This window comes from Artibeus jamaicensis, unplaced genomic scaffold (assembly GCF_021234435.1).
Source record: "Artibeus jamaicensis isolate MK-2021 breed Jamaican fruit bat unplaced genomic scaffold, CSHL_Jam_final contig_3243, whole genome shotgun sequence".
In the NCBI taxonomy this organism is placed as follows: domain Eukaryota; kingdom Metazoa; phylum Chordata; class Mammalia; order Chiroptera; family Phyllostomidae; genus Artibeus; species Artibeus jamaicensis.
In genome coordinates this window covers 1259394-1285550 of record NW_026521766.1, presented here as the reverse complement: position 1 = coordinate 1285550, position 26157 = coordinate 1259394, and the positions used below count along the sequence as shown (strand labels likewise).

The following is a 26157-nucleotide window of genomic DNA, read 5'->3' as shown; positions in this document are numbered from 1 at the left end:
AAACTAAAACTGGTTCCAAATATTATTTACCCATAGAATTGATTAACTTTTGTTTTTGAGCAACAAGGGTCCTCAGTATTATAGCCGTGATAACCAGTTTTTCTGGCCCTATTGTAGATGATGAAATATGTTCATGAAAGCAATGTGAATTTATTTCTTAAAACTTTACTTCTGAAATTCGATTAATTCCCTCAGTTAATTTATATCATTAGGCTTTTACTACTGTAAATATTTAAATACAAGTTGTGCAGCTTGTGTCTGATAAAGGATAAACTTCACCTTTTTGAAGTTTTGCCTTGAAAATATAATTTAAAGATGAGTATATATTATTGGTTAGTAAAAAATAAATAAATTCTTTGTGCCTTAATAATTTTAGGTCTCATTTATGGCAGGAATATTAGCCCGTAAATATGTTTTACTAATTTCATATACATCTTTTTAACTTATATTTCCAAGATTCCAAAAGCCATGACTTAAAATCACATTGTACTAACAATGTGATGATTTGAATATAAAATAGAAGATAAGAAAATTTTGGGAGCTTGAACAGGAAATTTATTCCTTTCAAACTGTTTTGTTCTCCCAAATTTATTTCAGATGTGCGCAAGTATGTCATTGTCAGGTTTTAAAAGATTCAGAGGGATAATTGGATATTTCCTCAGGATATATCTTTAAAATTGATTTTCCTTTATGGGTTTTTTTTATTAAAGTGATATAATTCCTGCTAGTACAAAATTTATCAAAGACTTTTAAAAATTAAATTGAAGAACTAGGTAAAATATGTAATATTTTCAGCCTCCCTTATCCCCTAAACATTATTGTTCCACATCGGCTTTGTGGTAGTGATTATATAGCATGAGTTATATGTGTATATTTTCAGAGTACTCAAGTTACAAATAAGTAATTTCTTTTATTTATTATGAAGTAAACTAGTAAACAGTAATTAATGTACTTTTAAGCATTTATAAAATTTGATATGTTCTAATAAGACTAGAAAATTGTGAATCTTAATTCAAATGGAACTTTGAAGTTTGTCATTTATTTTAAATAGCAAACAGTTTGTGGCTTTGATTTGTTACGGGCCAATGGACAGTCCTATGTCTGTGATGTCAATGGCTTCAGCTTTGTGAAAAATTCCATGAAATACTATGATGATTGTGCAAAAATACTTGGGTAAGAATATTTTCTTTATCTTTGTTACAGCTAATGCATACTAGTTATTTGGAAAATAAATAATTGTAAACATCAAATGATTAGGATTTTGTTAGCACTCTGCAGTAAAAATCATTGTTCATAAAATGACATCTCCAAAAACATGTGAAATCATGAACTTTACTTTGTGTTAATCAAAGGTAGATTTACGACCAGAATAGATAACAGCTTAAAGGTATTTTAACTTTATAGATTTAAACATGCTATAGTTTCATTTTCTTTACATGGCACAAAATTAACATTCGTGAAATAAATAACCACAGTGAAATAGAAATATTTAGAATTCAGGATTCTTTTGAATGATGATTCTTTCTAAAAGCATGTTACTTAAAGCTCTGTCTCATGAAATTATCATGTGAATATAAAAGAAATTATTGCTGATAGAAATGCCAGTTTTTATTCTTTGACCTGTTTTCTTATAACTTGATGTAGAAGACTTGTGAAGCAAGAACTATTTTTAAAACATTTCAAAGTACATATGACAAAGCCATAAAAACTTACTCTTTAAAATGTGGAGCCAGCTTTTATTACATGTTTCAAAGATTTGTGAACTTACATTTAAAATACTGGAGACTGAAGTATTTTTTATTGATTTTTTTTTAAATTTGTTGTCTGCTGTTATATGTTTTAATGAAATATATACTTTAACATTTTTTAAAGGTTTATACAGTGGGTCCAGATTATGCCCATGCTGAAGCTTGAAATTTCACTATAAAGTGAAATTTGGGGCAGCCTACTAAATTTTAGCATTAATAAATATTAAATTAAACAAAAATAATTTATAATTACTTAAACCCATTTCCCTGTGTTTCCATTGTTAACCCTATTAGTAAAATATGTTAGAAACTTGTTAAAAATGGGCATTGGTATCTAGAATAGTTTTATAGGTGATCAATAAATTGGTAAGAAATGATTAGTGGCCACAGAGAGGAGATAATCTTAGATTTCAGAACCTTTATAAAGTAGATTGATTCAGTTACAATTAGTTATTTGAATCCACTGTGACTTAATCTTTAAACTAAAGTATGTAAATAAGTACTTCCAAATTTATGGCATCCCATTTGTGTATTCTGATACACTAGTTTAGAACTGCTGATCTAATATTTCTTGATTAGCATTGGTTATTTGGGTTACTTTTTATGTGCTTTTGTCGCATAATCACTAGATGGTTTGACTTCAACTCCTATAATTCTCTACTATTTGTCATTGAGTACCTAATTTTGTCTAAAAAGGAACTACTTTTTGATTTTGTTTCTTTTTCTTAAAGCAATATTGTGATGAGAGAGCTTGCTCCACAATTTCATATCCCCTGGTCAATACCCTTAGAAGCTGAAGATATCCCCATTGTACCAACTACATCGGGAACTATGTAAGTTTGAACATTTTCACTTAGAAACTCCTTGGGTTTTCTCCATTAGTCTGTGCTATTGCAATAAAGATTAAATTTCTGAGTGATTATTAGATACTTTAGTGGGTGTGCTTTCATATGATTTACCTTGCAAATGGAGCAATATAGTATATGCTTTTACAAGGGTTCCCCTGGACTAAAAATCTTTGATATTGTTACAGATGCAATCCTGGAAAATGCTTAGATAATTATAGAACTGTTGCGTTAAACTGTAAAAATAAAGGAGGTCACAAGAGGTGCATTACTTAAAGCTTTACAGTCAGTGGCCATACAACTTTCATACTCTTAGCATGTGAAGAAAATATTTACAGTTATATTTTGAGGTAAATTTAACTATACCAATATTGCCAAAGTGTTTCATAACATTCCAGTGAAAGATACTGCTTGAAATTCACCTGTTATTCAGGTGAGTCGGTGATCTTCACATTTACTGGTTAGAGACTTATATATTAGCATATTAAATATTCCAAGAAGTCCTGAGGGGGGCAAAAATATTTAATTTTGTTTTTAAACCCATATTTTTAAACTTATTTAACACAAATATTTTTAGGTAACTTTTAATATCCTGCAGGATTGTGTTCTGTGGTCCACAGTTTGGCAAACACTAAATTATACCTTAGCATTCCGTTTTATCTTCCAGTAATTTGATTTGGAAACACTTGTTCTTCTTGCATGGGCAAAATAAACACAGTAAAGCTTTATTTTGTTTTAATGGAATGAAATTTCAATATATAATAGCTATTGTTATAGAGCAGGTATTTAATGAGGCCTACAATTGCTGTTTATCATCTCTGGAGGTATTTCATAGTTTAGTGTTACTCCATCTTCAGCTTTGTAGCCTTTTTAGGGTTTAATTTGATAAAATTAAAATCGGTTGTTACAAGTACTTTTCTTTGTAGGGAGGATCTTGAAATGGTAAGAGATGGCTCTAAATAAATAATCAGATGTTGTATTATTCTGAATTATACAACATAAATCTTTGGCAAAAATTGAGTGAGTTTTGTGTTTTAATGTCAGGATGGAACTTCGATGTGTCATAGCTGTCATACGTCATGGGGATCGAACACCAAAGCAAAAAATGAAGATGGAAGTGAGGCATCAAAAGTATGTCTTAAGGAATAATTTAACACTCAGGAGATAATTTATCATTTTTGATAGATGATTGGCTATTTTGATTAATGCATCATATAGAAAATACGTTTGTCACCATTTCTTGGCCATTAATATTTAAACCACTGGATGCAAACCAAATTCACTTAAAATACTTATACATATCGGCATCTGAAAATTATTTTGGCAGTGTCCATGAATGACCATCAGTCTGTCCTGACTTTCATTTACTGTTGTAAAGGCGTTCTACTTCATTTTGGTTCATTATTCTCTCATAGCACTTTTTGACAGTCATTAACCTCCCACCCGTCTAGAATATTAGAATGAAAATTTATGTTTTTTCTTTTTAATATTCGACATGGAAATGATAAAATTTGAGCCATTAAATATGTGTTGAAACATATTTTAAAATATGGATGTGGCCTTGGCTGGTGGAACTCAGTGGATTGAGCATGGGCTTCAGACCAAAGGGTCGCCAGTTCCATTCTCAGTCAGTGCACATGCCTTTGTTACACTCTAGGTTCCAGGTGGGGCCCATGTGAGAGGCAAACACACAATGACATTTCTCTCTCTCCCTCCCTCTCTTTCCCCCTCCCTTCCCCTCTCTAAAAATAAAATAAATAAAATCTTCTTAAAAATTTAAAAATATATGTTAATGTATGTTGTGACTTAAGGAACACATACTTTGTATTATATGTTGTTTCCATCATGAGAAAACTTCAAAAAATAATCTAGTGACTATTGGTTTGATATGATTTAGGAAAATGCAGAAGTTTATCAATAAAAGTAAAGAAGCAACATGATATAGTGAAGGGAGGTAAGAAGACACACAGTGTAGTATTTGAAAGCCAAAGACTCCAAGTCCCATATCTACCATTTATTATCATTTACAGTTCTATGCCTGTTATTTATTATAATTGATTTAAGTATGTAGTGGTAATATTAATCATTGCAAATGACTAATCGTGCTCTTGTCTTTTTTTGTAAGATTTTTTGATCTTTTTGAAAAGTGTGATGGATATAAATCTGGGAAGTTAAAACTTAAAAAGCCAAAACAATTACAGGCAAGTGCATTTGATTTCATGTTGAGTTTTAAATTGCTAATGGCAAAGTTACACAAAAATTTAATTGTTTCTTAATTTATTTTATAGGAAGTGTTGGATATTGCACGGCAGCTTCTTATGGAGCTGGGACAGAATAATGATTCTGACATTGAAGAAAACAAGTCAAAACTTGAACAACTTAAGACAGTGTTAGAGATGTGAGCATCTTTTTGAAACTTCTAATTTTGATAACGACTTGTAATGCTTTTTAAAAATGCCTTGGCTGGTGTGGCTCAGTGGATTGAACACCAGCCTGCGAACCAAAGGGTCGCTGATTCTATTCCCAGGCAGGGCACATGCCTGGTTGCGGACCAGGTCCCCAGTTGTGGGCACATGAAAGGCAACCACACACTGATGTTTCTCTTCCTCTCTTTTTCCTACTCTCCCCCTCTCTAAAAATAAATAAATAAAATATTTTAAAATAATAAAAGAAAAAAATATGTGTGACCTTTCATGTTCATTTCCTTCACAGTTTGATCTTTTTGTTTTTATCATTGTAGCTGAGGAGACATTAGTGAAAGGCTAATGAGATTTTTATTTTCACCAGTGAGAAAACATATTATATTGGTAGTTATTGTTTTAGTTTTACTCTTAATTTTAATGAGATGAAAAAAATGACATCAAATTTGGATGTTCCCTGAGGTACTACTTAAGATGAAGTACACATTGCCCACTTGACCACAGATTCAACGCTGTTTTAAAAAATAATAATTTCAAGCCCTGGCTGGTGTAGCTCAGTGAATTGAGTGCGGGCCTGTGAACTAGACAATCGCAGTTCGATTCCCAGTCAGGGCACATACCAGGGTTGCAGGCTGGTTCCCTGCAGGCTGGTTCCCAGCAGGGGACGCACGAAAGGTTGATGCTTCTCACCCTCTCTCCTTCCCTTCCCCTCTAAAGATAAATAAATAAAATCTAAATAATAATAATAATAATTTTGAACTATGTCTTAATCAGGTCAAGTAGGTACCACCAGTATTCCTATTAAAAGCTACACAATTTTGACCACTTAAATTCTTATTTTCTTTATCTTTTTAAGACACATAGTTCATATTTTTATATATTTCTTCACTTTTGTTATCCAAAGCTAACTTTTGTAGAGAAACTTTTTTTGTATTTTCATTTTTATGGTGGTTAGAATGACTGCCTATGGTACAGCTATTTTCCTAGGGTATTCTGAAGAATTCAACAACGTAATTACAAAAAGCAGGAGGCATTAATATGTAAGATTTAGTTTTTTCTCTGAATGGATTTTAGTTTTTCTCTAGGAAGTCATATTGAATACTTCCTGAATATTGTTCATTCTGTTTGCCATTTTATTTTACAGGTATGGCCATTTTTCTGGAATAAATCGTAAGGTACAATTAACCTATCTCCCTCATGGTTGTCCTAAAACATCTAGTGAGGAGGAAGGTATGTCATTAATACTTACTGTGTTTTAATTACATGTAGGAACTTCCTACTCATTGTTGATTACATTTGGACCCTTTCTGTCTAGTAGTTCTGTCTATAGTTAAGGACTGGCATGCTATTTAGTGGAGTTCAGTTAATTGCTTTCTATCTAAAGTATAGATTTTATTCTTGATTCTTTAAGTAAAGTGTAGATTTCCTTATTTTGATAACTGATAGGACTTTCCTATTACTCAGGGGTTGTTTCAGAAAGCTTATTTATTTATAACTAAATGTTATTTAATGAGCCTTTTCCTCTTTTGCTAGAAGAAGATGAAAGCTCAAAAAGTATGAAAAGACTATTTGAAAAAATACAGAATCAACATGTAGTAAAATAGATATTTTCTCCCACCCAGTAAATTAGAATAAGTATTAAATACAATTAAACTTCTAAGAGCAGTCAGCAGAAGTCCATGAATGCATTTACCTTTTAAAAGAAAAAGGGCTGGAGGTTAGAGAAGCTATTTCATGGAGAAATGCATATCCCCAATAACTTCATATAGTTATAACAATAACCACTTGTCTGTCACACTGGCAAGGTTGTTTTATTCTTTTCAAACTGGTGATAACAAGTGCTGATGAGAATATAATGTGGCAGGATTTTAGTCTATTTGTAGGAGGATAAATTGACATAACTCTTTGAACAGTGATTTGTCAATATCCGTATATCAGAAACTTCAAAAAATGTTTATATGCTTTGACCTTAATTTTGCTTATATGAATCTATCCTAAGGGAGTAATCAGATATTAGAGTAAGATTGATCTATTGGGATATTCAAAGTGGTATTATTTATACTAACAAAAGTTGAAGAAATGATTATCTTACACAGAAACTGAAGTCGAACTATTTTGATCTTTATATATTTTAAAATTTGATGTTCTTCTCTTAGCATACTTGGTAACTAATAACAATAAGCTTAATTTCCTATATTGTAATATTTATGATTAAAAAACATTCCGTAAATTAAAGAGTCATAAATTCATACTGTTTTTCATGGTAAAGCACATGTAACTGTTAAGTAGCCCCAGGGGAAAGAGTGATGTTATATCCCTTGTAGTGCATCATCGTGAAGTTGTTTAGCACTTGTATTGTTTATTTTTAAATTACCTTTGTTTCTGTAAAAGAACACAGATATTAGGCATGATAAAGGGCAAGTCAAAATTAAATATAAACTCACTGTCTTATGTTACCTCCTCTAAAATCTAAGAAAATACTCGGTCTGGGAAATACAGAGATTTTACAATTCCAAGTTTTATTTTTATTTGTTTTTAAACTACAGTTGACCTACAATATTATATTAGTTTTAGATGTACAGAAGTTATTAAACATTTCACAAGTCAATTTTAAAATCTGCTCTTGGCTATATTTTTTGTTTATCACACCCATAAATGTAAATTACAATAAATATTAAGTTCTATGATCTTACGTCTTCCTAAGGGTTATGCATCACAAAAAAGGAATACACCGTCTTCACTTCACCTCTTGACATAAAGAGTTCCCTGGACATCAGGAACTCTTAATCTAGCAAATGCTGCACAGTTCAATGCTTTGAGCAAGTACCATTGTCGCCATACCACTGTGAGAGCAGTGAAGGAAGAAGCAATACTTCCTTTCAGAAAACTGGGGGTTTTATTCCTACAGTGGGGAGGACATTTTGAAATTTTAGGAAGATTTTAACTGGTGGAACAATTCGGTATTTCCGACAGAAGCAACAGCCTACAAAGAGAGGTACATTTAAGGAACAATATAATACATAAGGACCATATTCCACCGCAGAAGAGACCACAAAGAAAAAAAAATCTTGAAATATGTTTGTTTAAAAGAAACAAATTTGACATTTGCTTTATCCATTCACATGTACCTTAGACAGCCGAAGAGAAGAACCATCCTTACTTTTGGTTCTAAAATGGGGAGGAGAACTAACCCCTGCAGGCAGGGTCCAGGCCGAAGAACTTGGAAGAGCTTTCAGGTGTATGTATCCTGGCGGTCAAGGTAAATCTTGGAGTTTCTCTAATTTGGTTAAATTTATACATTGCATTTTCAAGTCTTTCACTTATCTTGAGATTTATTAAATATTTATAGAAATACAGTGAAACGAAAATATAGCTTAAGTGATTTGAGGATTTATTTTCAGGAGATTATGCAGGATTTCCTGGTTGTGGTTTACTTAGATTACATAGTACCTACCGGCATGACCTCAAAATATATGCCTCTGATGAAGGACGAGTGCAGATGACTGCAGCTGCTTTTGCAAAGGTACACATCTCTGTTTTTAGAACTAGTAGAATTTTCATCTAATACTGCATTTTCTCATATTTTTACTAAGGCAATATTTTAAGTTTCCAAATCTGAAATTTCCAACTAAAGCCCTGAAATGGCAGTGATAAACTGTATTATTAATAAAGTTATGATATTTTCTGTTTCACATACTAACTTTAAATCTGTGCTGGCTGTATTTAATGTGTTTAGGGGCTCTTGGCACTCGAAGGAGAGCTTACCCCCATTCTTGTTCAGATGGTAAAAAGCGCAAACATGAATGGTCTTCTGGACAGCGACAGCGACTCCCTGAGCAGTTGTCAGCAGCGTGTGAAAGCAAGACTTCATGAAATACTGCAGAAAGATAGAGATTTCACTGCAGAAGATTATGAAAAGGTGGGTCTTAGCAAACTCTTTTACGTGTAAAATATTATACACACCAAAGAAAAGTACGAAAACATAAACTTAGCCTTTATTGTATTATAAAGCAAATACTCATGTAAGTCTCACCATCCAGGTAGAGAAATAGAACATTGGAACAACTCTAGCACCTATGCACTCCTATGCAATGCCCTCTCTTAGGAATCGCTGCTAGCCTGACTTTTTATGTTGCTCTTTCTCATATTCTGATGACATCCAGAATACTTACCTGTTGCAATAATATTGTTTATTTTCATTCTGTGTGTGTTAAGCTTCACAATGTCACTGTTGTTATTCTTTTATTCAAGCAATATTTATTTAGATTTACCTATGAATGTGCCCTTTATATAATTACCTTTTACTCTTTTCTGAATTTCAGAGTTTCCATTTAACATAATTTTCTTTCTGTTAGTACCAGTCTACTGGTGGTAAATTCCTTTTTTTATTGTTTTGTTTTATGGGTGTTTTTTTTTGGTGCAAAGATGTTTTTAGTTCAACTTTACTCTTTACTCTTAGGATTTTTTTTTTTACTAGGTATAGAATTCTAGAATGGCAGTTTCTTTCATTGCATCAAGATGTTGCTTTAGCACCTGCCTGGTGTAGCTCAGTGGATTGAGTGCAGGCCGGGAACCAAAGGGTCGCCAGTTCGATTTCCAGTCAGGGCACGTGCCTGGGTTGCAGGCCAAGTGCCCCAGTGGGGGGCCACATGAGAGGCAACCACACACATTGATGTTTCTCTCCCTTTCTCCCTCCCTTCCTCTCTCTCTCTAAAAATAAATAAATGAAATTTTTAAAAAATATGTTGCTTTACTAGCTTCCAATGTTTACTTTGGGAAGTTATCTCTTGATCTTGTGCACTATTTATAATTTCTTTGTCTTTGTAAATAACTCCTTCTGGCTACTTAACATTTTATTTTATCTTTGGTTTTTAGCAGTTTTTCTCTTTTATGCTTAGAAGTAAACTGCTTTTTAATTTATTCTGCTAATAGTTTAATAGGATTATAGGATCTTTGGTTTCAGTTTTGGAAAGGGTTATTTATTTATTTACTTAAAAGTTTAAAAAAATTATTCAGTGTGTTTAATTATAGTTGTCTGCATTTTCCCCCCACAACTCCTCCCCACCCCAGCCAGACCCACCTCCCTCCCTTGTTCCCACCCTCCTCCTTGGTTTTGTCCATGTGTCCTTTGCAGTTATTTTTTATTTTTTTAAGTATTGCTTCTGTTACTTTCTTCTGGATCTCTGCACATGTATGTTTGCTGGAACTTTCTTCTCTCTTATCTTAAAAAAATCTTTTTTATTCTTTTGTCTCTATGCATTTATTCTTTTGGGGGCATGGTGCCTTCCCTGACCCGGGCTGGTTTTGGCGCGCCGTTTTTATCAATGAAATCTTGGAACTACTGTAAATCTATCTATCTCTGGCTGTATCTGATGTGCAATAAATTCAGCCAGTGTATTTTCCAATTTCAGTATTTCTGTTGGCTTCTTTTTATATATAATATTGTGATTTTTGATGATTTCCAATATTTTCTTTTATCCCCTTGAACATGGGAAGTTTCTTTTTTAGTTTTTGATAATTACTTAGCATCTCTTTGGTTCCTTTTCTTTTGTCTGTTCTACTGATTGAGATTCATGATGTTCAGTTTTCTTGTGCGCCTGGATGTCTTTAATTACAGTTGGACATTATGTTTGTTTGTGGAAATAAATAAAGTATTACTACCTTCCAATAAGATGTTTTTATTTGTTCCTGTTATGTGCCATGGACATAGCAATCTAGAATTGCTTTAATCTAGTTTCAGAACAGATTTTTCAGGGTGAACAATGGACCTGAACCTGACCTGCCATTCGTTGGTGGGCTGGTTTGCTTCTGATTTACCCTCACTTTTTTGAACCTTAAATGTAGAGAGTTTACCACCATTCCACCTTGGGGAATGCTGGACTTTACTTTTGTTCCCTTAATCTAACAATACTATGAAAGCTGTACTCCTCTGCTGTCTGTTCTAGATCAACAAATGTCTCCAGTGCAGAAATAGCCTTAAACCAGAATCACTCTCTGTATGGGTTCTGGTTCTATTGCTCTTTATTATATTATTTCTCACATACCCTAAAGCAGAAATATAGAAGTTTTTTGCCCAGGATTTTTACTTATTTACAATGATTTCTTTATGGTTAAACTACCTAGTTCACCATAAAGAAAAGCGAAATTCTATTTTAATTTTTTTAATTATTTGTAGAAACTTATTTGATGGGGTTAAATAACTTCCCAAGCCAAGCATCAAAACTAGAATTTAAAACTATGTTGTCATTAATGACTTTTGTTGACTTGTAAAAATCTTATCATAAGAGGGTTAGCATGGTGTTTAAGAGCACTAGCTTCATATCCACTTTTTATCCCACTCTTCACATGCTAGTGGTTTGATCTTGGGCTTAAACTGTAGGTACCTCAACTGGAAAAAGATGATAATAGAGTCTTAGCATTATTGCATGTAAATATATCTCAAATGGTTAGAGCCATATTTGTTCATATTATGTCACCAATTTGTTGATGTAAGTTAGAATAAAATGTCATTGTATGTTATAGTACTTCTGCTCTATTATTCTCTGTAGATAATCTCATGATAGCTAAGATTTTATTTTTTTAACATGAAATTCCAAGGTTTTTATTTCCTCCTTTATCTTATTACTGTATTCTGTGGGCCATCTTAATTTGTGGTATGAAATTATTCTGCAGCTATTGGGAAATTCTGTTTATTGTTCTCTTGGGCAATTGTGCATAAATAGATGTAAAATACATACTTTACTCATTTGTAGCTTACTCCATCTGGAAGCATTTCTCTTATTAAATCAATGCATTTAATTAAAAATCCTGTGAAGACCTGTGACAAAGTTTATTCCTTGATACAAAGTTTGACTTCACAAATCAGACATCGCATGGAAGATCCCAAATCATCAGGTAAATATTATGGTTTTCTTAGAGCATAAGAGAAATAAAAATTACTACTCAGGTACTGCAAACATTTAAAAATAAGATGCACTAATTTAAGAAATAAAGCCTTACATATAGGTATGAATTATATATATCCAACAAAATAATAATAGTTAAGTTATAGTTGCTTTTTTTTCTATTATAGCATGAAAGAGAAAAACATTCTTGCTTGGTTAGTTCTGTAGCATTGCCATATAGCTAGTGGAACGTCACACAGGCAGCGTAATAATGTACAAGTAACAGGACGGCGATGTGGGCTCTGGCTCTGAGACTGGCTTCATTAATAACTTGGGCAACTTAAGAATCTGGGGTTGCTTGCTAGCAAAAGTGGATCCTTTGAATCGTTTCATTTTTAAGGTTTCTTTCTGGTAATGACTGTCTATTCTGTTAGTTATGTGAATGTAATAAAAATAGTTAATAATCTAAAGTAACTTAAAATTCAGAATTGAAAATGTATTGGTTTAAAAGAGTTGTGTTATAGTTGTTGTTGTTGTTATTGAAGTGTATGACATACGGAAGTCTTTTATAAACCCAGTTTTTAACCGATGTATTGATACCTTTATTCACATCTACAAAATCTGTGGTTGTTAATTGTATATACCTATGGAACATTTCCTAGCTTCTTAACAATTGTATCTTTGACTTTCAAAAAAGTTTCTGATTATCAACTTTTAGCATATATTCATCATGATTTTTTTATTTTAATTGACTAAAACATTTTATGTTGTTTTAGATATTCAGCTTTACCATAGTGAAACATTAGAGCTTATGCTACGTAGATGGTCCAAGTTGGAGAAAGACTTTAAAACAAAGAATGGAAGATATGACATTAGTAAGATCCCTGACATATATGACTGCATAAAGTATGACGTCCAGCATAACGGTTCCTTGAAATTAGAAAATACAATGGAATTATATAGGCTTTCGAAGGCATTAGCAGATATTGTTATCCCTCAGGTAGGTAGCTCCTAGCAGTCAGTTTTCTTTCAGTGACCAGTAGACACTTTGTAAATGTCTGTCAGGTGAGCATTACAAACTTGTGGGATTTTAGATAATTTCTTCCAATTTGTGTGTATGTATTTCCAGTATATTGCTTAGATAGCTAAAGAAATTTCTCACAACCTCCTTGTAACTTTAATATTTATAATGAAAATTTTAAAGAATCGTAATCTGAAAAACACTAAAGATTAAAATAGTTAGGAAGGATTTGAAACATAATATGTATCTTTTAAAGTTAATTTGTAATTCTCACCTGTTCTGCATCTGTATTACAACAATTATCCTTTAATGCTATTACACTAAATTTTACAGTAGTCTGATAACTTATTTGAAGACATCTCCAAAATTATTTTTCTTTGATAAACTATTTAACTTTGAAATCTTGGGAATCTTCAGACAATATTATGCTTAAGCTTCCAGGAATCAAAATCTTATTTTGAGTAAATTCATAATTTGGTACATTAATAACTTTAAAAGTAGAGGTCTCTTTATACGCTTTCTTGAAGTTCAGAGATTATGAATTGAAGAGTAGACAACTTGGGATTTACCTTCCTAACTTTTGGGTTTGATACTCCTAATTGTGGCAGAAACTTGAGATTTCTACTTTTTAAATGGAACCTTGAATTCAGTTCAGTAATATTATTTTGTGTTGTCTTCAGACTTCATAAATCCAAAGCCATGGACAAAAATGCAGGTATTTTCAATCCCTGAACAAATAATTTAGAACTATAAACACATTTATAGTAATTATAATGACACTATAGTTTAAAGTAGAAGAAAATGAAAATTTTACATGCAATAGTCCCCCCTTCCCCTTATCTGCGGTGGTTCACTTTCTGTGCCTTTAGTCATCCATGGTCAGCTATGGTCCAGAAATATTAAATGGACAATTTCAGATATGAACATTTCATGTGTTTTAAATTGTATACTATTGTGAGTAGCATGCCGAAATCTCATGCTGTCCCACCCACTTCTGCCCAGGATGTGAATTATCCCTTTGTCCAGCATATCCACACTGTATCTGCTGCCTACCCATTAGTCACTTAGTAGATACCTCAGTTATCCGCTGTCACTGTATTGCAGTGTTTGTGTTCATGCAATCCTTATTTTACTTACTAATGGTCCGAAAGTACAAGGGTAGTGATGCTGGCAGTTCAGGTATACCAAAGAGAAGTGTGTAGTGCTTCCTTTACGTGAAAAGGCAAGCACAGTACAATAAGGTATTTTGACAGACCACATTCACGTAACATTTATTACAGTATATTTTTATAATTGTTCTATTTTATTATTAGTTATTGTTAATTTCTCATTGTGCCTGATGTATAAATTAGACTTTATTATCATAGGTATGTACGTATAGGGGATATACAAAGAGTTTGGTACTGTTTTCAGGCATCCACTTGGGGTCTTGGAGTGTGTCCCCAGTGGATAAAGGGATAATTTTCATGCAAATAAAGAATATTTCAAGTCTAGAGACTTGATGGCTGGGTCAGTAATGTGAAATTTTGACTTGGTTAGAATATATTAATTTAGATTAAGAGACTGTCACTGTCTCTGCAAGAGAAGTGTATATACATGTGTTCCGGTGTACAAAGTGCTGCTCTGCATCTGTAGAAGTTTGTTTCCATCTTTGGCTGGGTGGTCAGTTGGTGGGAATGTTGTACCATGTGCCAAGAGGTTGCGGGTTCAGTCCCTGATCAGAGTACCTAGATTGCAGGTTTGATTTTTGGTTGGGGTGCATTTTTGAGACAACCAATCAGTGTTTCTCATATCGATGAATATCTGTATGTCTCTCTGACTCTCTCTCTCTCTCTCTCCTCTCTCCCCCTCCCCTTTTCTCTGTCTCTAAAACCATTAAACATGTTCTTGGGTGAGGATTAAAAAGTATATTTCCATTCTTATATTGAATTAATTCATATATCTATGCAATGCAAATTAGGTAAATCTAATCGTATCTAAGCTTATTTTTGACAATCAAGGCTTATTATTTTTAGTTATTTTAAGTTAAACTGTATTTAATTGTGATAGGTTTTTTTGCTTTTTATTTTTTAACCAGTCTCAATGCTTAGAAAATATAAGCCATTGTTTAAAAATGATGCTTTAAAATAATCGTGATGGTATGACAATAGATAAGAACATCTAAAGACTAAATTTGGTGTTAAGATTCTCTTTTCTGAGATAGCACATACTTACTGAAATTCAAAGACGAGTTCTTTAGTTATTTGTAGATTATGAAATACAAAGGCTTTATAATAGTATTGCCATATAAATTCCAATGATACTTTCATTAAATATCATCATATAATAAGCTTTCAGATAGTCTCATCTGTTATTTTTATCATTCTATTTATGGCAGAAACATTGTTAATAACATATGAGAACTTGAATGTATAACAATTTTTGGTCCTAGTTGGTGGTGGCAGATGAACATGTCACTGTTGAAATGATAAGTTACTTTTATTATAGAAGTAATATAAGAAAAGTTAGAAAATGTAGATAAAGGAAAAAATAGTTACTATGACATTACCAACTAGAGAAAAGCATTTTAATGTTTTGGAAATTTTTTAAAGGCCTTTGCCCTTAAATTCATGCAGATACAGTTTTTCTCTTAAATTTATATATATACACATATATATGTCTACTTAAATATATATATAAATTTTATATAAATATACACATACACCTATGTGTGTGTATTTAAACAAATGTATTCTTTGTAAAAATAGAACCAGGAAAAGCATAATGTTTTACGACCTGATTTTTTTTCTTTACTTAGGATCGAGAACTTTTCATATCAGTAAAGCTATAAATATATCATTATTCCTAATGACAGAGTGGTGTGATGTAATAATAACTTATTTACCATGTTTTATATTTGGAAATCTGGATTTTTAAAATTTCTTTCATTCTTCTTAACAGTTAAACCCTTATACATACTCAAGACTACTTCTGTACCTTCAGAAATACTTTACCATTTTTTTTCCGGATAAGCAGTGTTTGAGAGTATCTATTTCCTCATGCCTTGCCAGCAACAACAAAGATTTTTTTCTGATGATTTTTAATTCCAGCATTTTCCTTTGTTAACTTATACATACACTATTACTTTTATATACCTTTTGCATACCTAACTGGCAGTCACCTGTGTTGGCTAGATTATTGAACCAACAAAGCATTATTTTAAGGGAAAAGACCCCAAGAAGTTGTGTTTTCATAGGTCTTCCATCTGTAATCAGTCAGCGTTTTCTTTATTAGGCAGTCTTGAGGTCTGGTACTCATATTTATGTTCAGCCTTCTAGGAGGTAGCTGATAGCAGGAAGTAGTCTTTAAATTAAGGTGTCCCAGATCGTCCTTGGAGAGAGAGTACACCGATTTCATTCTCCTTCTCTCTGCTTTCTCTTCTTTCCCTCTCTGTCCTCCCCCCCTCACTTTCTGCCTCTTCCTTTCTCCCATCATTCCATCTACACACTCATTACAGATTTTTCTTTTCTCCTATCTGATCATCTTTTCCGTCCATCCTTTTGAATTGTAATTTTTATCACAATTATGATTACAGTTAATATGTCTTCTTGATACTTCACATTATAATTTCTCATTATAAATTTAATTAACCTATAGTAATTATAGACATCGTGAAATTTGACAATTTCATGGCATTTTTTGCTCACCGCTAATTAAAACTTTAAAATCATTGGCCAATTATTTTAAATAATTTGTTAGCCATCTTAATTTCTGACATTTAAATAGACAGAAATCTCACTTTTTATTTATATTTCTTCATATGTTTATTGACTATTTGTTCTGTGCTTTAATGTTTATGTCCTTAATCCACCTTTCTTTTAGGGTTGTTTCTATATTTGAAACTTGCCAATTGAGTTGAACTACACCCCATAAAGATTACATTAATCTTTTCATTCTCCCTCTTCAGAAATTACTTGTTTTTTTATTTCCACCAAAAATTCTTTCAATTACACTCAATAGCTTTGGGTATAGCACACTTAAACAATAGCAGACAGGTAAACTTGGAGTTGTATAGTGTTCAGAAAAGGCTTATTAGAGTTCTTTAATTTAGCAGTGCATTTGTTAAAGCTCTTTGGCATTATACCCTTTTGTCTAACATTGTGTATTTTCTGCTCAGGAATATGGAATAACCAAAGCTGAAAAGCTGGAGATTGCCAAAGGCTACTGTACCCCTCTAGTTAGAAAAATTCGCTCAGACCTTCAGAGGACACAAGATGATGACACTGTGAATAAACTCCATCCTGTGTAAGAAATTCTACTGGTATTTAAATTTATAGGCATCTATTTTTGCATACTTCAAATCTAATCACTTTTTAACGTTCCTGTGAAATCAGGAGTGTGTCACTTGGCACACTGGAAATAAGGATTGCCTAGCTGTTCCCAGTAGTTAACTTCCCATCAGGGCTCTTTTTCTCTCCAAATCAGGGGGAACTGAAGTGAAAGAGAAAGGGAATGTATTTCATTATTCACATTATTCAGCATGTATCTCATTCAGCAGCGTGAATATCTGTGAGCTTCTTTAGGACTCTGACCTCTGTCATTATTAGTAAAGGAGCTACAATGATGTATTGACAGTGAACTTGACTAATATTAACTCTCTGGCTAATCTTAGAGGTCCCAATTAGTTCCAATTATTTTCATGATAAAGGAATATCTACTAAGGTAATTCCTCAATTCTAGTGGGAAGACTGATAGATTTACTTATTATGGTTTTTTACCTATAGTAAGATTAATCCCATTTTACATAATAATTTTAATACTTGATAAGTTTTGACTGTATGGTTATGTTTTAACATTGTCTGCTTTTAACTTTAGGTATTCCAGGGGTGTTCTGTCCCCTGAACGTCACGTCCGTACCAGATTATATTTCACTAGTGAAAGTCATGTACATTCTCTACTATCCATTCTTCGTTATGGTGCCTTATGCAACGTAAGTAGAATGGGTTATTCCAATCTGCTTAACAAATATGTTTCCTTGATTTTGTAGTTAGATTTAACACTGCTTTCACTGTGTAATTTTAATAATTTATTATTTACTATCATTTGTCAAGGGCCTACTATATACTAAGGACTGTGCTAGAGGTTGGGGATAGAGACATTTTCTTTTACATTGGAGAATACCCATTTAACAACAATCATATAAAATATTTTAAGTGGTGTTATAGGCTGGTGGCAGTCAGATAAAAAGAAGCTGAAGAATAGACCTGCGAACTAAAGAGACCAATGATCTGTCCTTCAAACACCCAACCTACAATGGTGGGACAGGCATAGCATTACTGCTGTGGATAACCTTCCCAGAAGAGGGGAAAACAGACGGTGCACTATAGTCCCTGGTCCATCGCAAATGTGAGGTGTACATTGGTACATGTTCCCATTCCTTAATCAGGGCTCTGACTTGCCACCAGGGAGTTGTGTACAGTAGCTTGTGGCTACGTGCTTTGGGTTTTTGATTGCTCCATCTGGGCCATCCCTTTTTCATAAAAAGTAGTTCATATTTGCAGCTCAGTAATTTTCTTCAACCTGCTTCCTGCCCAAGGAAGTTTGGGATCCAAAGTTTTATTTATTTCCAGTTCAAGACAGTGTAAACGTGCATAGATACTGCATAAATAAGACAAAACAGTAACTAATTCATTAAACAAGTCCCACAGATTCCTTAAGGATGAGCGCTCTTCTGTGTTGGGCTCTCAGTGTGGTTACTGAGGGACAGCACTCCGCAATCCTTACTGCTTCATAGTGAGCATCTGAGAAACATGCTCATTAGATCCTGGAAAAGTCTTTTGTGTCTTTGAAACATCCGTGAAGCATCTTTTCAAATCTTTCTGAGGTCTTAGAAAATCTTTTTAATATCACATCCATGTTTCCGAGACAGATTCTTATGTTTCCTTTTTTCCTAGAAATTACTGCTACTTTTAATTATAGCATTGTTTGCTCTCTGGAGAGGCAGGGAATGAGAAGGAGGCAAGGAATGAGAACCAGTTGTATGTTTTTAACCCAGGAACTCTCGGCTCCTTTATAGTTAACAATTTCCCTGTAGCTTATCTCTCTTCTCTCATAGTTTATGACAGGCAGAAGGAGATCCCTTAACTTTCACACACATTCTCCTCAAGGCCCTACTAGGGATTACAGGTACTGAAGATGGGAAAGAAAAGAGCCAGGAAAGGTTCCCATATGTGTAATGTGGGTAACTTGGTAGACGATCTTATCATTCACTGACATAAGGCACATGTGGGGGGAAGATCAGATATTAGAAGGAGGGTGATGAGTTTAGTTTTAGGTTGAGTTTGAGGGACTAGTAGGCTAGTCAAGTGAAGATAACCAGTACTATGTTCCTATGTGAGGGCAGAGTTGGAGGTTGAATATATGGAGTTGGGATGCAAATATATTAATGATAGTGATGTAATGGCTGTTGACAAGACAACAAGGGAGTGTTTGAGCAAATAAAGAAAATGACATTTTGGGGATTGGCAATGGAACTGATCTGTATTAAAGAGACATAAGTTTTAATATCCCCTTTCTCAGCATAGTCAAACCATAGATTATCTAGAATATAATGTCAGTTCTTCTACTATGTATCAAAAATATCTTTTCAACCATATCTAAACTAGCAAAATATAAGAATTTTTCATTAATTTTCTATGTATATACCAGTATACACACATATGTACATCTATTTTCAAAAAGTAATCTTTAAAAGAAAATTCAGTTTTGTTTTCTTTTGTACTTTTTAAATAAAAGGCTGTAAAATATGTAAAGATTTGGTATATGTCTCTCGATTCTTAGTTTATCTTATTGGGCCTTGATGAATAGTGATTATCCAAGTTATCCAAAGACTATTTCAGAGTTCTCTTCCTGTAGATTTCCCATTCATATGTTCTTTCTTCTTGTTTTCTTTTTTCTTTGTCACAACAAGGAGTGTAAAGTGACGTCCCTTTTAACATATGTAGATTAGTGGAGCTTTAATAAAACAAATAGTGGGTGAAGAAAAATGACCTGTAATTAGCAAGGCAAGGGATTATATATTCAGTAGTAATGATGGAATTGTTTTTGAAAGGAGGGATATATCCCTTACATGGTGCCATTTTGACCCTTTTGCACTTACTTAGAAGGTGAAAAGAATGTGCAGGGTATAGGAACCAATTGAAAGCCTGCGGTTGGAACATAATGATGAGTGATGGATAAATGGCAGCAGGTAAGTTTGGAAAGCCAGTGCCTTGAGCATCCTAAGGGGATGGAAGCCAATGAAAAGCTTTAAGCAGGGAAGTAAGTGTGTTTGGTTACTGTGTGAACAATAGTACATGGGAATGGATATAAGCTAGGAAGTTAGCACAGTGATCTAAAGACCGGTGCTATAGTTTGAACTAAGGTGGTGGCAGTTAGAACCAGGGCTTGTTGAGTATACATTGTTTTTGGCTGTGTTTCTAAAAAACAAAAGTGAATTAACTCCATTCTTGTACAAATCACTGCTTCCAAAATTAAAAAGTTACATGCATTTACTAAAGTAGAAATTAAACTGTATACCAAAATGATGTCCTGTTTTCTATTTTTTTAATTTATTTAAACTGTAATCACCCCAACCCATATTGCCCTTATAAGACCCTATAACTAATAGACTTAAAACCTTGTTCAGTATCTTCCCAGTTGAAAAGTTTTGATTTTTCAGTGTGGACTAAATAAAATCTATCACTCCATAATAGATTTTTTTTTAAGTTTTGTTAAGGAAACAAGATTGTAAGCAGTATTTCAGGGAATATATAGTATTTAGTGAGCCTTAATTTAAAAATATTTTTATGAATTCTTTAATATTAATTGTATTCAGGAGGATGTTACTAAATATTATTTAATTTTATCTGTTCATTAAAACAAACCCAACAAAATAACTGTAACACTAAATTAGATAATAGATGGTGTTTTTATTAATGTAGTATCACAAAGTCTAATAGATCTTTTCAACTACTGAAAATGTTTAGTACTTAATTTAAATCATTTACAGTGATTCATCGTCTAGTGAAACTTAGTAATGCTGTGCTAATTTATGTTTTTCTCATCAATTTTGGAAAAACACATTTGTATACCTTTGCACATGTCTCCACCCCAACCACGGGCAACACACGCACATGCAGCTTTTGCTCTGGAGTGTTGCTTAGGTTGACATTAGAGCACTTAGAAATGTGAATAGCCATTTGTTGAAATGAGGCTAAGAATACATATAATTACACAAATTACATGATGTTGGTTTAATTTTGCCCTTTAAAAATTTCAAAAGGGGAATGCTTCCTTAGGAATGTATAACATCTGAATTTAAAAAGGAAATATATGCTAAAATTCTAAAAAATAAGCAATCAGCATGTGGTCCTGTACATTTGGGTTTTGGGATATCCAATTTTGTTTCTTAAAAAAAGACACATTCCATACTAAAGTAAAAATATATATTTACTGTATACAAAAAGTGTTGGATACTTTTACATATTTGTGATGTTTATGACAGATGAAGACAAGTTGTCTGTGATGTACATGAGGTCTGAGTAGACCCTGTTGACTATTAACTATAGACTCTGGACTTTGAGTAGTTTTATCTTTTCAGGTAGAATTTTCTACTTGGAATGTGTGTAGTACATGTTATCTAAGATCCCTTTTAATTCTGCTGCTTTATGATTACATGTTTAAAGATAAGGGATTATCTAAATGAAGATTGAGAAGTGGTGGGTATGGTAATAATAATAGAATCTACATAGGCTTCCTTCTACTGATGTCCCCTTGGCTGTTCCAAAACTACCAATTTGTACTTCTTAATCTCTTCACCTTTTTCACCCAGCCCCTCCAAACCCTCTCCCAAGTGGCAACCATCAAACAGTTCGCTGTATCTATGAGTCTGTTTCTATTCAATTTGTTCATTTATTCTAGTTTTTTGTTGTTGTTGTTGTTTTTAGATTGGACATGTAAGTGAAATCATAGGGCATTTGTCTTTCTTTGTTGGATTTATTTCACACAGCACGATACCCTTTAGGTCTCTCCATATTGTTGCAGATGGCAAGATTTCACTTTTTTATGTGGGAATTATATTTTATTGTACATATGCACCACTTTATCCATTCATCTGTTGATGGACACTTAGGTTGTTTCCACATCTTGGCTATTGTAAATAATGCTGCAATAAACGTGTGGATGCATATGTCTTTTTGATTTAGTGTTTTGGGTTTTTGTGGGTAAATACCCAGAAGTGGAATTGCTGGGTTCTTCTTTGTTTCTTGTTATAGCCCTTTTATTAAGTCTGTTTTGATACATACCAGGTACATATGATCATGACTATGATCATGAAGGTGGTTTTCCCAGGCTGAAGTTTATCCATTGCTCTCGATATGGTAACCCTGGCAATTTTCCCAATGTGGGAAACACAACTGCATAATTTGTGGGTAGTAGGCGACTGTGCTGATGCTTAAAAAAAAGTCTGTTTTAAGCCCTGGCTGGAGTAGCTCAGTGGATTGAACACGGGCTGAGAACCAAAGTGTCCCTGGTTCAATTCCCAGTCAGGGTACATGCCTGGGTTGCAGGTCAAGTCCCCACTAGGGTGTACATGAGAGGCAACCACACATTGATGTTTCTCTCTTTCCCTTCCTCTCTCTCTAAATATAAACTTAAAAAATAAAATCTTTTTTAAAAGTTTGTGTTATCTGGTGTAAGCATTGCTACCCCACCTTTTTAAAAAATTTCCATTTTCATGAAATATCTTTTTTCATCCCTTACTTTAAGTCTCTGTGTGTCTTTTGATCTGAAGTGGGTCTTTTACAGACAGAATATGTAATGGTCTTGTTTTCTTAACATTCAGCCACCCTGTGTCTTTTATCGGAATATGCAATCCATTTGCATTTAAAGTAATTGCTGACAGATATGTCTTTATTGGCATCTTATTGTGCATACTTCTTTTCCATTTTTCTTTTTAAAGAAGACCTTTTAACATTTTCTTAATACAGTTCGGTGGTAATGGAACTCCTTTAGCTCTTTCTTGTCTCGGAAGCTCTTTATCTGCCCTTTACTTCTAAATGATAGGTTTGGTGGGTAGAATAATCTTGGTTTAGGTCCATGTTTTCATCACTTTGAATATATCCTGTCAATCCCATCTGGCTTACAAAGTTTCTTTTGAGAAATCAGCCAACAGTCTTATGGGAACTCCCCTGTAGGTAACTAACTACTTTTCACTTGCTGCTCTTAAATTCTCTACCTTTAACCTTTGGGATTTTAGTTATGATTTGTCTTGGTGTGGGCCTCTGTGTTCACCGTGTTTGGGACTCCCTGTGCTTCCTGATTTGTGTGTTCTTTTCCTTTAGAAAAGTTTTCAATCATTGTTTCTTTAAATAGCTTTTCAATCCCTTTCTCTCTTCTCTTTCTGGTGCCCATATAATGTCAATGTTGTTATGCCTGATGTTGTTCCAGAGGTTCCTTAAACTTAAAAAAATGTTTTTTCTTCACATTTAATTTTTTTTTCCTTTTGCTGCTGTGATTGGGTGTCTCTGCTACCTTGTCTTCCAAATCAGTGATTTGGTCCTCTTCATCTAATTTGATATTGATTCCTTCTAGTATAGTCTTCATTTCTGTTATTGTGCTCTTCATTTCTGACTGTTTTCTTTTAATGGTTTATATGTCCTTAATGCTGTTGAAGTTCTCACTAAGTTCTTTGAACATACCTATAACCATTGTTTTGAACTCTGTATCTGGTAGTTTGCTTGCCTCCATTTTATTTAGTTCTTTTTCTGGAGATTTCTCCTGTCCCTTCATTTTGGACATGTTTCTTATCTCGCCATTTGGGTTACCTACAGAGGAGGAGCTGCTATGCAGAGACCTGTTACTCAGGGCAGAACTCACTTTAGCAGGGCTCTGGTGCCTGCCGAGTCTGCTCCTTGACTCAACTGTCATTTATGGTGGTGGTTGGGTGGTGTTTTGGTATGGTCTGAAGCTGGCCACCTAGTCAGTTGGCTTTGGGGCTTCCCCAAAGGTGCAGGCCAAGATGGCTGCTTATGTGCGGGTTTGGAGGTACCTGGGAAAGGCCATACTGCCACTGAGTCCTGCTGTTACTAGTGCCAACCCTGGGGCTACTTAGCAAGAGGCACAGGGAATGCCTATGCCAGACGCTGCTTCTTTCAGGTTTGTGAGCCTTTGAGAGCATCTGGGAAAGTCAGCAGTATGAGCCAAGACAGGCCATTTTTATAGAAAAGCTACTGGAAACAGCTTGGGTGGGCCCGAAAGTTGGATGGGATGGGGTCTCAGGGAATCAGCAGAGCTGAGCAGTGTTGATGGGGTCTCAGGTATGGCACCTGTCTGCCAGCTGTGGTGGGAAGACTAAGGAAAAGAACAATGGCCTCTGTCAACTTGTCTATCCAGCAGAAAGCTGCCCCTCCAGCCCTCACCCCAAAGCCAGACAATTTTCCCCCTGTATGTCCATAGTGACTTTCAAGCTGCTGCCCCAGTGCTGGAGCTCAGGGGGACTAATTCTGAGTAAGTCCAGGTACAGGCCTTTGAAGAGGAATGCTCAGGACTCCAGAAGCCCTCAGTTGTACTCAGCTATAGTCCTTTCTGGTTTTCACAGGTAGAAATTTTGGGGACTCGTCTTCCAGGCATGGAAACCGTTGGCTCTGGGGCTTGGTGTGGGGCTGGGACCTCAGGCTCCTTAGGGGTGAACCTCTGCAGCTGAGATACCCCTAGTGGTTTTTAACCACCACATGTGGGTGCGGAGCCAGCCCTTTCTGTGTTTCCACCCCTCATACCAGTCTCAATGTGGCTTCTTCTGTATATCCTTAGTGATAGGATTTCTGTCCAGCTGGATTTCAGGTGATTCTCAGTGATGGTTGTTCGGTAGTTGACTTGTAATTTTGATGTGGTTGTGGGAGGATGCCAGTACCGTGTGTTTATGTACACAGCCATAATGACTGGACGTCCTTTTTAAGTTACCACAATAGTTTCTAGTACTTCTAATGAGAATTTAAAAAAATAATTTACTTAAGCTTAGGTAATTTATTCAGACTTAAATGTAGTAATTATTTTGAAAGATTTGTGCATGCTAGTATATACTTCCTTTACTCAGGTCTGAGCAAACTACCATAATGAAAGTTAAGTGACTTTCATGTAATGCAATATGAGAAAATGTTTTCCATGTATATTTTGTTCAGGAATCAAAAGATGAACAGTGGAAACGAGCTATGGATTATTTAAATGTTGTCAATGAACTGAACTACATGACTCAGATTGTTATCATGCTTTATGAGGATCCTAACAAGGTAACAGAGTTCTTGATTTTCATGTGTTACCTGAGGTAAATAAATAGCTTGAAGTTTCTCATTTTCAAAATGTTCCGTGATATTGTTTAGGATCTTTCTTCAGAGGAACGCTTTCATGTTGAATTACACTTTAGTCCAGGAGCCAAAGGGTGTGAAGAAGATAAAAATCTACCATCCGGCTATGGATATAGACCAGCTTCAAGAGAGGTAATAAAGATGAAACACTCAGTGCTTGGTTACTACAGTTTTAGCTTTTCATGAAGTTTTTATAAGAATTTTCTATCGTGTACTATAATTCTTATCTCAAGTACTAAGTGGCAAGATGGTTTACATTTTTAAAGTATGATTTGGGTGGACATTTTATGTATTTTAGAGTTTTATCTTCTATATAGATTATTTTGGACTTTTATTATCATTTAGAATGGATAAAAAAAACTAGCTTTGGTTCTTTTACTTGAGGATTAATTCATGCTAAACACTGTAGTAAGCATTTCGCATGGATTATTGCATTTAATATTTATAATAACCTTACAAAGTTAAACATGTACTCAGTTTAAACTTTTTTACTAAGTAATATTACATATTCATAAAACTGCATAAAGAAGTATGTATGCTAATGATATATGTGAAATCAACACAACTGTAAAACAGCCAGCCAAGTCATAAATAGAACAGTCTCATTATTCCAGAAGACCCAATTATGCCCTTTTCTTATTACAACTCCCTGTCTTCTCCCCAAATGTACCTATTATCATACATTAATTTTGCTTATTTTTTAATGTTATACATATGTAATCACAAAATAAATGCTTTTGGGGCGTGGAGAGTGGGTTTGGCTTTTTTCTTTCATTATGTTTGTGAGATTCATCTATTCTGTTCTTCATTTCTGTTTCCATCTAAGAGTCTATTAAATATAAATGGAATGTGTTACTCC

General features: G+C 33.9%; 1 protein-coding gene across 17 annotated transcripts in view; it reads left to right on the top strand.

Moving 5' to 3' along the window:
* PPIP5K2 (diphosphoinositol pentakisphosphate kinase 2) overlaps positions 1-26157 on the top strand; it is a 66749-nt gene that overhangs the window by 22139 nt on the left and 18453 nt on the right. For 13 of the 17 annotated variants that reach the window (XM_037142667.2, XM_037142664.2, XM_053663653.1 and 10 more), the window contains exons 9-23: positions 1052-1173; positions 2480-2581; positions 3638-3724; positions 4719-4794; positions 4882-4991; positions 6158-6243; positions 8147-8272; positions 8415-8536; positions 8750-8932; positions 11766-11907; positions 12674-12897; positions 17075-17202; positions 17773-17887; positions 25116-25223; positions 25314-25430. In XM_037142667.2, coding sequence (XP_036998562.2) covers positions 1052-1173; positions 2480-2581; positions 3638-3724; positions 4719-4794; positions 4882-4991; positions 6158-6243; positions 8147-8272; positions 8415-8536; positions 8750-8932; positions 11766-11907; positions 12674-12897; positions 17075-17202; positions 17773-17887; positions 25116-25223; positions 25314-25430 — 1848 coding nt within the window. The remainder of the gene's footprint in view (positions 1-1051; positions 1174-2479; positions 2582-3637; positions 3725-4718; positions 4795-4881; positions 4992-6157; positions 6244-8146; positions 8273-8414; positions 8537-8749; positions 8933-11765; positions 11908-12673; positions 12898-17074; positions 17203-17772; positions 17888-25115; positions 25224-25313; positions 25431-26157) is intronic. The other 4 variants (XM_037142665.2, XM_037142662.2, XM_037142675.2 and 1 more) reach the window with 1 other exon arrangement.